General features: G+C 36.3%; 1 protein-coding gene across 1 annotated transcript; it reads right to left on the minus strand.

Annotated features, from left to right (window-relative positions):
- Positions 1-53: 53 nt before the first annotated feature.
- On the minus strand, positions 54-9,730 carry LOC120197662 (kinesin-like protein KIN-7D, mitochondrial). The gene is given in 26 exon segments (XM_039199102.1): positions 54-238; positions 332-461; positions 561-625; positions 628-1,112; positions 1,114-1,301; positions 1,542-1,688; positions 1,806-1,853; positions 2,054-2,104; positions 2,228-2,347; positions 2,645-2,782; positions 3,761-3,955; positions 4,358-4,537; positions 4,625-4,756; positions 4,845-4,952; positions 5,169-5,273; positions 5,569-5,673; positions 5,760-5,816; positions 5,965-6,032; positions 6,163-6,241; positions 6,516-6,575; positions 7,014-7,067; positions 7,479-7,544; positions 8,419-8,471; positions 8,658-8,747; positions 9,029-9,126; positions 9,252-9,730. Coding segments are annotated over 26 exon segments (3,240 nt in total). The 5' UTR covers positions 9,584-9,730; the 3' UTR covers positions 54-152.
- Positions 9,731-12,454: the final 2,724 nt, after the last annotated feature.

Consider the following 12,454-nt stretch of genomic DNA (forward strand, 5'->3'; position numbering starts at 1 on the left):
AATGACCTTGTAAGGTTGAGTCCAATCGAAACTCGTTTGATCCAGGTCTTGTGATTATCCCTATTTATGAGTATCTCTAATGGTGAGAGGAAATATAAAGAGAAAGGAATTGATTTAGCATGACCTTCAATTGGAGGGTATGAATAGCTGTGTCAAGAAGTGAATGCAAAAAGCCTATCCGCAATGTTTGTACGACAGATTGGACACTCGGAACAGGCAAGGGAACATGATTTGCACACTGCAAAAGGCACAACATAAGCATTTCGAATTATATTGTTTATAACCACGAACTGCAAACGTTCATACCAGTATGGGGTTGAAAATGACTTACGACAAAAATGGCGACAGGGGAGAAGAATTGCTGCATTTGGTGATTTGAAACATACTTTACACAAGTGGGAATGTGCATCTCCGTTTCCAACGGATTTGAGCTCTTTTTCCTTCATCTCTTGCATTCGTGCCTGTAAATATACTCGTGTCAGACACGTTCTTGTATCCAACTATTACATTCGAGTACGAGTACCATAGAAAAACAACTACAAGTGTGTATAGAAACAAACCTTCAGGCGAACTACCAGGGGTTCTTTAGGCGTTCCATTAGCTGGTTTCGATGACACATCTGAGTCTTGAAATCATCGAGGATATTGTTATTCTCAATGTTGTTTGCCTTTGGATCGTCAACAACATTATCGATACCATTACTATTCTGCTCAACTGTGTTACTGTCGGGAGTTGCGGCTCCCTCTTTTTTCAACTTCGCAACAAGCACCCACATGTTAGCCAAGTCGTTCTCCAGAGCTTCTTCTCTCTTCTTTGCTTCTTCGACCTTTTTCCTATATTCATTTTCTATGATTTCCTTCTCAGTTAGTGCTGCTTCAAGAGCTGCCTCCCGTTGTTTCCTAGCCTGAAGTTCCATATTTAGATCATCCGGATCAAGATTCCACAATTCGAAGAAATCACCTGCTTCTCCGGAGAAGTCATGAGAACGGCCGGAGAGCCGCCCCTTCCTCCCAGCTCTCGTGCTGTCACTATACTTGCGGTTGACACCATTGACAGTTTGATTAGAAGAGCCTCTCGAATGTGCCAACTCTCTCGCAGCCGATAATTCCTTCTAATTTTGCATTATGCACCGAAAGCCTGGTCACCTCACTGGCCAAATTCTTCAACTCAACAGCAGCAGCAGATGCCAATTCTTTCGCATATGAAGCTTCTTCGGCCAGTTTTTGATTTTGGACACATAACCCACTTTTCTCCTCTGAAAGTTGCACCTGTTCTAGTTTTAGTTTTTCATTCTCAATCTCCTGCATAGATAAGCACAACTTAGATCGAAGAAAAAGGATTGTGCTATCGAGAATCAAATCTCTCTCTCTCTCTCTCGATCTCTATCGACGTCCAGATGCTATCGTATATCATATATAATTATGTAGAGGCACAAAACTTGGTTCTGGCAGAGGCATGTATTTATGATAAAGACCGAAATTTGTGAAAACATAAAGCTAAAGCCTTTCGTTATTCGACAATCCCAGCAATAAGTAGATTACCTGAGATTGAATCTTTTTTCTTAACTCATTGGCATCCTCTTCAGATATTCCGTGTGCAGAAGACGATGATAATTTATCACCAGAGATAGATGCCAACCGCTGCTCCAGTAGATTCACCTTTGCCTGCAATTCCTCATTCTCGGAACACTGCAACAAGCAAAACCACAAGTGAAAAAATGGTTCCGTCAAACGCTAACTAAAATTTATATAAGACAGACAATCAGGCATTTTATGAAGAGAGGAAAAAAGACAGCAGGCTATTACCTTGTTCTGCAGTTGATCTTGCAGGATACGATTATCTGCCGATTTTATCTGTATCGTAGAGAATAATCAACTTAATTACAAAATGAACATAAAGAATCATATTTATCACTGCCACGCAACTTACATCATTACCAGAAAAGTTGAGCAGTTACTAAACAGTCGCTATTTAACAAGACTTTATCAATGGCGAAACAATGCCTGTCAAATGTCCAACTCCATAAATTAGAAGCATGAACCAAATCACTCACCTCAAGCTCAAAACTCTTTTCATTACACTGTGTCATCAATTTCATAACCGTCTGTTGCAACAAGAAAGCATTTTGAATTAATTAAGTGAAAGCCATGGCATAAAACCCAACAAATAATTAACATTAGCCAAAAAAAAGGACCAACATTGTCATTTAAAAATATGACAACACTACCTGCTGCATATCAACAAATGATGCATTAGCAATTGAAGCTTCCCCACTCTCAATTATGTGTTGCTCGAAAGCCCTCATCTGCTTCCTTTTTTCTTGAATCTCTCTTTCTAAATCCTGAATCTGTTTTCAGAAAATACCCAAAAATCCCATTAGGACCCTAAAGGAAATATGCAAATTTAATATCGTGCGGTACTCCCCTTTGCATTACTTAGAATCTTATAACCTCATGAATGTGCAGATAATTTATAAACAGAATGGTGCATAAGAATTAGTAAAACAGTTCAACATTGCATCTTTGCCATAGGAAAGTATACCCTTAGTATACCAACAAACCCCTCATTCTTCCTACTATAGTAACGTCCATTGGCAATATCTCCCAATTAAATAGTGCAATAGAAAAGACAGAGGAAAGAATACATGAGATTTTGAGCTATCGGGATCATTTGCAGACTGGTCCAACAGGCGTTTCAGGGTACTTGAGCCAAATGCAATCTCTCCAGCAAGCACCTTAACTTGCTCAGTAAGAAGGTCCATCTGATCTGACGTCATTCCACCCTATAACCACAGCAGTGTTTGCTTCTATCATTACATTATCAATGGAAATCAGGAAAAATCAGAAATATGAAGGCAATGCCAATATGTGATCCGCTGAAGCAATAATGGAGTATGATGAGTTATCATGTTATAATTTATTAAGAATATCTTCAGAGAAAACTGTGTTTGTCAGTGCAAGGGGATGTCAATTGCAGAAATCTAAAGCTGGGAAAGGGAAACATAGAAGAATATAATTCGAGACTCGAACTACACAGATGCTCCACCAGAATATAAACGCCTAAAAATATAACTTAAAAGAAAGAAAGAAAAAATGGTACATGTTTAAAGGCGTATGTTTGCTAAGCTACACTAGAGAACCGCAAAGGATTATAAATATGCCATGACCATCCTAATAAAATAAAGGCTTAAATGCACCATTGGCCCTTAAACTATACCATTTTTACCGAGTTGCCCCCTAAAGTATTTTTCGGGACGCTTTGCCTCTTAACTTTAAATCGTTACCCCGTTTTCCCTATTTCGTTAACTCCGTTAAAAAAATTCGTGGACCCATCAGAACACACCACGTCACCAGTTTTTCAGAATTTGTTTTTTCTCATTAAAAATAAATAAATGGTGACGTGGCGTGTTCTGATTGGTCAGTGAGATTTGTTTTTAACAGAGTCAACATTTTGGGGCAAATGGGGTAACGATTTAAAGTTAAGGGGGCAAAACGTCCCGAAAAATACTTTAGGGGGCAACTTGGTAAAAAGGGTATAGGTTAAGGGCCAATGGTGCATTTAAACGTAAAATAAATAAACAAATGAAATCAAAAGATTTAGAGAACTGAAAATTTTCAGCCCTAATCTGAGGGGCTAAGCCCATTCTACTGTAAAGTTAAACCTTAATGAAGGAAAATACAAGGAATCTTTTTGGGAAAACATAAATATTTGAAATTTTTAAAAAGAAAGATTAGAAATAAATGAAAAAGATGAAACATACTGCCAGCAGTTTGGTCCCACTAGTAAGTTCACCAACTTGTGTTGACTCAGTGATGGTACTGCTAGTTGGTGAGAGCTCATCATTCCTTCTGCCGGAGGATCTTCTGTGTTTAAACTCATAAGATGGATCGCAAGCAAGCACTATTGAAGTTAGAGGATCTTTTTGATTCTCGCTCTCTCCTTGCACATCCAGTTTCTAGTGAAGAAAATGTGTCAATTATTAACATCACAATCATGTTAATAGACAGGAAGATCACATAACTAGATAATACAGTCCAAGCAAAGAAAAGTGAATATGGAGTATACAACTAACGGAGAGAGTCTCTTAAAAAAACGAACGGAGAGAGTGATGATAGAGATATAGATGCATAGCCAGGGTATCAACACTTAAAATTTACAGGTTATAGAACATATTTGGTTTCATCTTTTTCATCATGTGAACAGAATGGGCCGATTGGCCCTCTCTGTGTAATATATATACACATACAAACATACATGTATGTGTGTGTGCATAGACTATTTTTGTAGTCTTACGTCTTCGACCATCAGTATAAAAGAATCACACTTTTGGTTTGACATAATTGTGATAAAAACTCACATCATCCTCATGAACGGAATGACCCCTTTGATGACTTGGTACATCACTCAAAACAGGTAAGGAATTTTTCGAAGAAACAAGTATTAGCTTGGTAAGCCTCTGGATTCTGCTCATTAAAGCAGCTTTGGCTTCCTCTTCTTCCTCTAATCTTGACTGCATTTTCACCTGACCTTCCTCCAACTGCCCCACAAACAATATATAGCATGAAGAATACTGCAAATAGTTATGCCAGCAAATAGAACAATGACTGAAAAGAAAATGCCAGACCTGTTGCCTTAAGGTTAAAAGTTCTTCATGATTAACACCAATAAGCATTCCCTGCCTTAGATGATCAAGTTCTTGTTTGAGGACTGAAATTTCCTTTTGATACTTCTTAATTAATGATTTTTCATCAATAATCTGTAACCAAATTCAGATTTGAAATTAGCATAAGATTGAGTCTTAAATTATAACTACCCAATAGAAATAACAATGAGGCTGTATAGACCTTATTACGCGAGGCATAGATTTCCACCCTCTTTGCCCTGCTTGCGAACTTAAGAGTATTATGAGTTTCTTCCATATTACTAGATGCAGGTGTTACTGTGCAAATAAGCTGTAATTTCAAAGAAAATAATTGCAAAATATATGAATAACTTCTGTCATGTATAGATAAAGGATTTGTAATTGCGAACAAAAAGTGTATAATTGAAAGAAAAAGGGAAATTAACATTTTAAGTCGGGACTTGGGAGGAACTAAAATCCATTTGAACCTATAAGCATTAGCACATAACGGCTGCAACTTGCAAATAAAATATACTGATCAACTCACAGAAACATGTCCACGGCCACTTAGTGAGGATTGCAAAAGGCGGGTAAGCTTGGAGTCTCTATATGGAACATGGGATGCTTTTCCCTCACTTAGCTTTCCAATAACCTTCAAATAGAAATCAGACTATCTAATTACAAGATAAAAAAATATTGGTAAAAAAACATTTCATCCTCCAGAATCATTATTTTCATTAGAAAGTAACCAAGACAATTGGAGAAAATAAAAATTCAAGATTCGATTTTTTTTATCCACCAACATAACAGAAACTATAATCCTGCAGAGGAGTTGAAGAACATGTATAAGGCCTTGTATGTTTTGCCCTTATCATAGACTGCAGGTTTTCAACAAGTCAAAGTAATGGGTATTCATCAGTGCAAAATGTTAAATACCAGAAACCTACAGTTCCAAGAGTCAGAAGACTTTTGTTTATATAAGATCCTTCCTTCCTCCTTATCCCAGTTGTCTCCGCTTTTGAACTCTCAGATCCAGCTAAATCAATCAAATTCTAGATGAAGGAACAAAGAACCAAGTCAAGCCATTTATTCGATAGGAATATTCTTTCAGAAAACTGACAGATGAACTAAATCATACAAGTTGAGAGAAGACCACTCCATCATATTCATCACCATGAGCACTACTCTCAATCATCTGCAAATTAGTCAGCAGTTAGGAAAGAAGGGGTGTGTACGACATAGGTATTCATACTGGCTCAGGAACACCAATTTTAAACCAACTTTAATATTTGCCCAAAGTTTAGAAAGTGAAATGAGGAAGTCCCTATATCAAGAATGTTTACCAGCGTGAATATAGTGTGACTTCGGCTACTAAAGAGATTGAAGTTATTTGAGCCAACATGACGATGTTCTGCTCATCAGCACACAGAACAAAACTTAGTGGAAAAACTCTCACTAATAGATCATTCATTTCATATAGCATGGTTAAAAAAGATTGGAAGGAAAAGGCAGGAAAAGAGTAAAGGAACCCCAGAAAGCACCTTCCCCAGCAGAAATGAAAGAAAGAACATGCCCAGGAGACAAAACTACTTCTTCCTTTATACCCTCCACGTAAGTTCCCTGAAAAGATAATGCTAGCATAAGCAAAAGTAAGAAACTGATGTTCATTGATTGCAAGCCATTCCATAAGCAACCTTATTGAAATGTTTTTGACAATCTCAACCCAAAGCCACCCAAAACGAAACTATGTATATAATAAAGAAGATCCATTAGATTGGCATTAGATGAGAAGAATGGTGTCTTTATGTGCATATGACTTTTTTAAAAGAATGAGACCGAGGCCTTAAACCAAATAAACACAGTGCACAAATTTGAAATAAGTTGAGCAAAAGACCTGGGCATCTTCTCTGACACGCAAATTCTGACCAGTTGGATCAAGTAAGTCATTTATCACCTGATGCATGAAGCAGAATAAGACAATCATATTAAAAGAAATAATAATCTTAGAGGAAAGATGATGAGGGCCAGATATTGAACCACATAGGTTATAGAATTAACAGCTAAAGAAAACTATTCTCATCAAAGGAACACCATAAATAAACAGTAGCAACAGATATGAAACCTGAAAGAAATTCTATCTTCAAGGGCCATGTCATCGATTTAATCATAAACCAATCATATTAAAAGAAAAAATAATCTTTAAGGAAAGATGCTGAGGGCCAGATATTGAACCACATAGGTTATAGAATTAACAGCTAAAGAAAACTATTCTCATCAAAGTAACACCATAAATAAACAGTAGCAACAGATATGAAACCTGAAAGAAATTCTATCTTCAAGGGCCATGTCATCGATTTAATCATAAACCTAAAAGTACAAGTCAGAGACACACCTCATTGTAGATTTCAAGATACGACACACGTAGTAAGAATTCTCGTCCTGGAGTCTGAATTATTAGCACAGTTAGTCATCAAAACTTTATCCACACAAAACTATGAGGATAAATAATTAAAAGCAAGTAAACTTAAGATTTAAGTAAAACATAAAAACAAATAAATAAATTGTGGTGTTAAAAATGACAATTAAAGAACATTTGTTAATCAAGTGCTGAACCTAACTTCAAAAAAGAAATGTTGTCCGTGCTAGCCATACTTCAAGGCATAACATGTTACCATAAGGCCTATAATTAATGAATTATAAATAAATGGGGAGGTTTGTGTCAAAATGGAGCCCAACTGGTTCAAGTCAAACAGGTGTAGGTGTAGCTTAAGGAAAATCATGTGAAGAAAAGGAATGGAAAATGCATTCATCCGATGGTTCTGTAGTTAGACCTAATAAACAATGGCAGAACACTTACATCTTGGATACTGCTGAAAACATCCTTTATTGCCAATGGTATAATACCAGGAGCATTTTGATCTCCCTGTACAAAGTCTCAAAGATACAAGTCAATGGTAAGATGACAGGAAGTAGTTACATTGCTATATGATAGGATAAGAGAAACACATATCAGACTAATATAAAAGAAAGAATGGATGGAAAACAATAGTTCATTCTCAGTATGTATCATGCCAAGCCTGTTTATCTTATTTGATTGAATAATTAATACAAATAAAAATTCCTGAACGGCATGTTAGTGAAATATTGTTGCCAATAAACGGACCCAAATTAATATACAGTTCTAATGCAACAATACATACCAGGCAGAAGTTGACTGGTATACATTGAACTGAAAAGCGAATACTATTTATTTTCTCTTTGCTTTTTCCATGGTTTGATTTCATTCCCACTAATATAAATGTAAAGATTTTCTGATCGATGAATATTTTCCTGAAACATTGCCTATGCTACATATGTGCCTACTTTCTGGGCAGAAAATTTTATCAGTTTCCCGAGTATGAATATTTTCAAGTTGTTAAGTTCATGAATAGTAACTTCCAACCACAACCACAAAGCAATAAAATAATTCCACTGATTAGAAGCTTTTAATGTGTACATCTATAATGTTTGTAACTAAATATTTACTTTCCATTTGTCGAGGAAACTCAGCCATAATTTATTTTACAAGTTTCCTACCTCAACTATCAAGGAAATTCAATCAAATGCTACATGAACCAGAAATTTGTTAACATAGTTATACAACCAAAATCGATACTATTATCAATGAATAGGACTACTTGACAGAACAATAAGCAATAATAATTGATAGGCGACCAAAGTTTAAGAATTCCTAAAATAGTCCAATTAAAAATAGTTGAACTAAGATAGAAAAAGTTTGAAGAAGCAGCGAGACTTACATGCATAGTGTGTGTCTTACCACTACTTGTAACACCATAAGCGAAAACAGTTCCTATAATTCAAAGAAGCTAATATTAGCTTTGATTCTACACATAAATAGTTTCAGAATTGAAACAAACCTACATGTTTTAGCAACATTGCAATAAATTAATTTGAATCAACTAATCTTTATATCTTTTTTAGTTTAACAATCAACTCAAAGATATTAGTATTAGGTCCATTAATTTAATTTCCATACCGTTGACACCTTCCATTGCAGCTTGCACTACAGGTTTAGCAGCTACTTCATAAACCTCCTGAGTAGCTGCATGAGGTCCGAATACTCTGTCTGCCAAAAGTAAATCCAATAACTTTCATATGATATCAACATGTATTGCCAGGCTTGAATGTAGATTTGTGCTAAATCGTATTAACCAGAAATTTAGCAGAGCTTAATTAATTATAATCCGATTACCTAACACCCTCAGGTTCCCCAGCAAAATTATGCAAATTTCTTCATTTAATTGGAATCGTTCTCGAATAGATGTATTCAGAAAGTCCAATAAAGAGTAGGAAAGAAAACCAGCAATAAATTTCATCCCTAAATGTCACAAACCAATATGCAATTACCAAATGCGTAAGCTGTAGCTGGATTATACTTATTTCTCACAATCCTATCCCCGTCAGCGTACCACGCGATCTCGTCCCCTTTATGTGATTCCCTTTCACTATAACAAAAGAAAATAAAATGAGCAAATGAATTGTAGTACCTGAAAAATGACAACCACTACAATAGAACCGGGGGGAAATCCACTACTTGGCTCTAATCCGCTACACTCAGATCTAAACTTACTTCAACGGCCGAAATCGAATTGTAACCGAAATACTATCCCCCGATCTCGGCGCTTCCAATTGTATCTCCTCCGGCGCGTGAGCCACTGGTGTGCTAGCATTGTAACCGCGAGAGTCGTGGTACATCGAATCAGACCTTGACCGATTTGTTGTCGTGGATCGAGAACCGTGTCCACCTCCCGAGTTGAAGTACGAAGACGCCGACGAGGAGGACGTGCGAGGAATTAGTTTGTTGCTCACAAACGAAGAAGTTGAAGAGGTAGAAGAAAACGGAATTGAAGTTTTCCGATGTGAAAATGGAGACCTGCTTCTTGTTCTAGAAGAAGACGCCATTTTAGACTCTGTGAAAGAGCGAGTTATAAGCTATAACTCTCCGAGCCAGTAACTCGTTTAAGAGAATACGTAAGACATTCAACAAAATGAAGTGTAAAACAATGAGGGGGAGAAGAGGAATCGAATTTGGCAATACGCTTTCACATGGCTAATGGAAAGGGAGTGATTAATGGTTTCTTTTTCTTTAAGACAAAGAAGAGTTGCAGAGAAGAAGCACCAAAAAAAAAGTAAAAGTAGAAAATAAAAAGAGTTGAAAAATAAGGATTCCCCCCAAGTAATGACTGGGGAGAAGCAGACATGGATTTGTCCACTTTTAAGTTTGAATTTCTAGATATAAAATAAATAAATAGGATAAACTATATCATAAGTAACTCAATTATTAGTATTATTATAATAGACCACTTAATTTTAAAAATTATGAATATATCACTCTATTTATTGATTACAATAAACATATCAATCTATAGTTAATATTTAACATGTATTAAATTTTTAATTGTAATAGAATCAATCTATTTATCAACTATAATAATTAGGTCACTTTATTTAACAATTATAATAATTGTATCATCTTTATGACTAAAAAATTAACATATATTGAACATTTAACGATAAAAAATGATGTGGTCACAATAATAGATAAGTTGAATGAATTATTTATAACTTTTTTAAATTCAATGACTTATTTATAATTTTACTAATAAGAAACTACTTGTGACGAGATTTTCCAAATAAAAATTATAGTGGACTGACGTGGAAGGTGGGAAAATGCGTTTAAACGTATTAATATGAAACCGCCATGGGATTGGGAGGGGCGTTTTTCCCGAAATATCACCTTTTACCATTAATTTTTTTGTCATGCACCCTTCATACTATTTTTTCCGATCTAACACCCTTTGTAGTAAGGCGCCCTTGAAGCGCGCTTTACGTTGATCTGGCGCCACGTGGGGTAAGGCGCGCCTTATGCTGACATGGACACGTGTATAAAGCGCAGTTCCTGGGGGGGCACCTTACGAAGCGTGGGGCAGGGGTCGCGCTTTTCAATTACCATATGCTCAATTATCAGACATGCATAATGCAAGGCGCGGTGCAGGGACTGCGCCTTGCATAATTTACCCGAACCTCTCGGCTTTAAAGCATCCTCTCTCGGCTATAAATAGCCCTCTCCCCGTAAACCTTACAATTCCCTCTCACCGAGAAATACAATAATACTTTCAACCAGTAATAACACCCGTCAATCTCTTATATTTGATTCAGAAGTTCGTTCGATCTTTCGTATAAGGTAATTTTGTTATAATATTTTTTATTATACTTGTTGTTTATTATGATTATTTGAAAAAATATTATAGTAATTGTTTTCAATTAATTTCTGTGCCAGTTCAAGGGGAAAGCAGGAGCATACGTCGAAATACTTTTGCGGTGCAGGTAATAATATAAAATTATATTATTTAAATTGTTTACTTTTATGTGTAAAAAATTTATTGTGTTACATTTTCGTTCATATATTATCTATTTAATCAAGTTTGTTTCAGTTATTTTTTGCAAATATAATATTATCGCACTTTTAAGCTCTAAGAATGGCGCGACTTTCAGCTATTGTTTATTATGATGGAAAAATTCGAGAAGATGAAACCGAAATTGTTTTCGTATCAAATGAGCGTGTTAAAATATCATTCAAGAGAAACATAACTCTCGAGGAGTTGATAACGAAGATTTCGAGGAAGGTTCATGTTGGAAGTAGTAGAATAATGTCGTCGTTGCAGTATAGATTTCCAACATCATTGTTTCCATTAACTTATATAGCGTTTGAACTATCGAACAATGATGATGTTGAAATGATGGTTGCTTTTCAAAGTAATTATTCAGACGGCGATATTGAGATGTATGCAAAGTTTGTTCAAATGCGTGTTGTTCGGGGTCGGTCATTAAGCTCCCACTATGGGTTGGCTGAACAAGTTGATCAATTTGATATCCCGACTACAATAATGTATAATGATTTTAACGCCAAAATGGGAAATCCGTATCATGGTTTCGTCACATCAACTTCAATTGGGAGACATTCATCCGCAACTCCTTACGATATGTACCGAGGTGGGTCCACGAACAATCCGTATGGCAACATCGCGTCCAGTTCAAGAGGAAGACATTCATCTGCAAATTTCTTTGACCTTAATATGGAGATGTCATCGACGCAACAATCTGTGCAGTTTCATTTGACACGATGGATTCAAGCTCTAGGGGAGGCATTCCACTACAAGCTTTTTCGATCTCAATATCGATATGCCTTCTAGTTCAATGGGAAGACGTGTAAGTAGTAGGTTCTTCGACCTAAATGTGGAGAACATAGAGGAACCATCATCTCCATCAGAAGAACAGCTTCGTGAGTCTGGTGCGGATAGTGCTGAGACTTGACTATTCATTCACCCAGAATTACCGCAATTCAACTCCGATGATGATGATAATGTAGATGAAGTTCCATTAAATGTGGCACAAACTAACCCTCCAACACACATGTATGAAGCTGGTTATGGTGCAATGTACGGGCCAGAATTTACGGATATGCCTCATCTCGGTAACTATAGATATTACTCATCAATAAATAATGGTGAGTTATCTTTAGGCATGAAGTTTTCAAGCAAAGAAGAAGCGATGATGGCTATAAAAAATTACAATATCCGTAATTATGTTCAATCGAGAGTCGACCGCGCCCGACGCGAAAACGAATGTAATTGGATGGTCGCGTATCGAAGAGGAAGAGGAAAAACAACAGATGGGAACTAACAATATACAATGATCCTTGCACATGTTGTGCTGGAGGGGTCAACCAAGATCATCCCAACTTGGACTCTGAAGTGATATGTCATGCCATCA

The sequence above is a fragment of the Hibiscus syriacus genome, unplaced genomic scaffold, assembly GCF_006381635.1.
Source record: "Hibiscus syriacus cultivar Baekdansim isolate YM2019G1 unplaced genomic scaffold, ASM638163v2 tig00117048_pilon, whole genome shotgun sequence".
NCBI lineage: Eukaryota > Viridiplantae > Streptophyta > Magnoliopsida > Malvales > Malvaceae > Hibiscus > Hibiscus syriacus.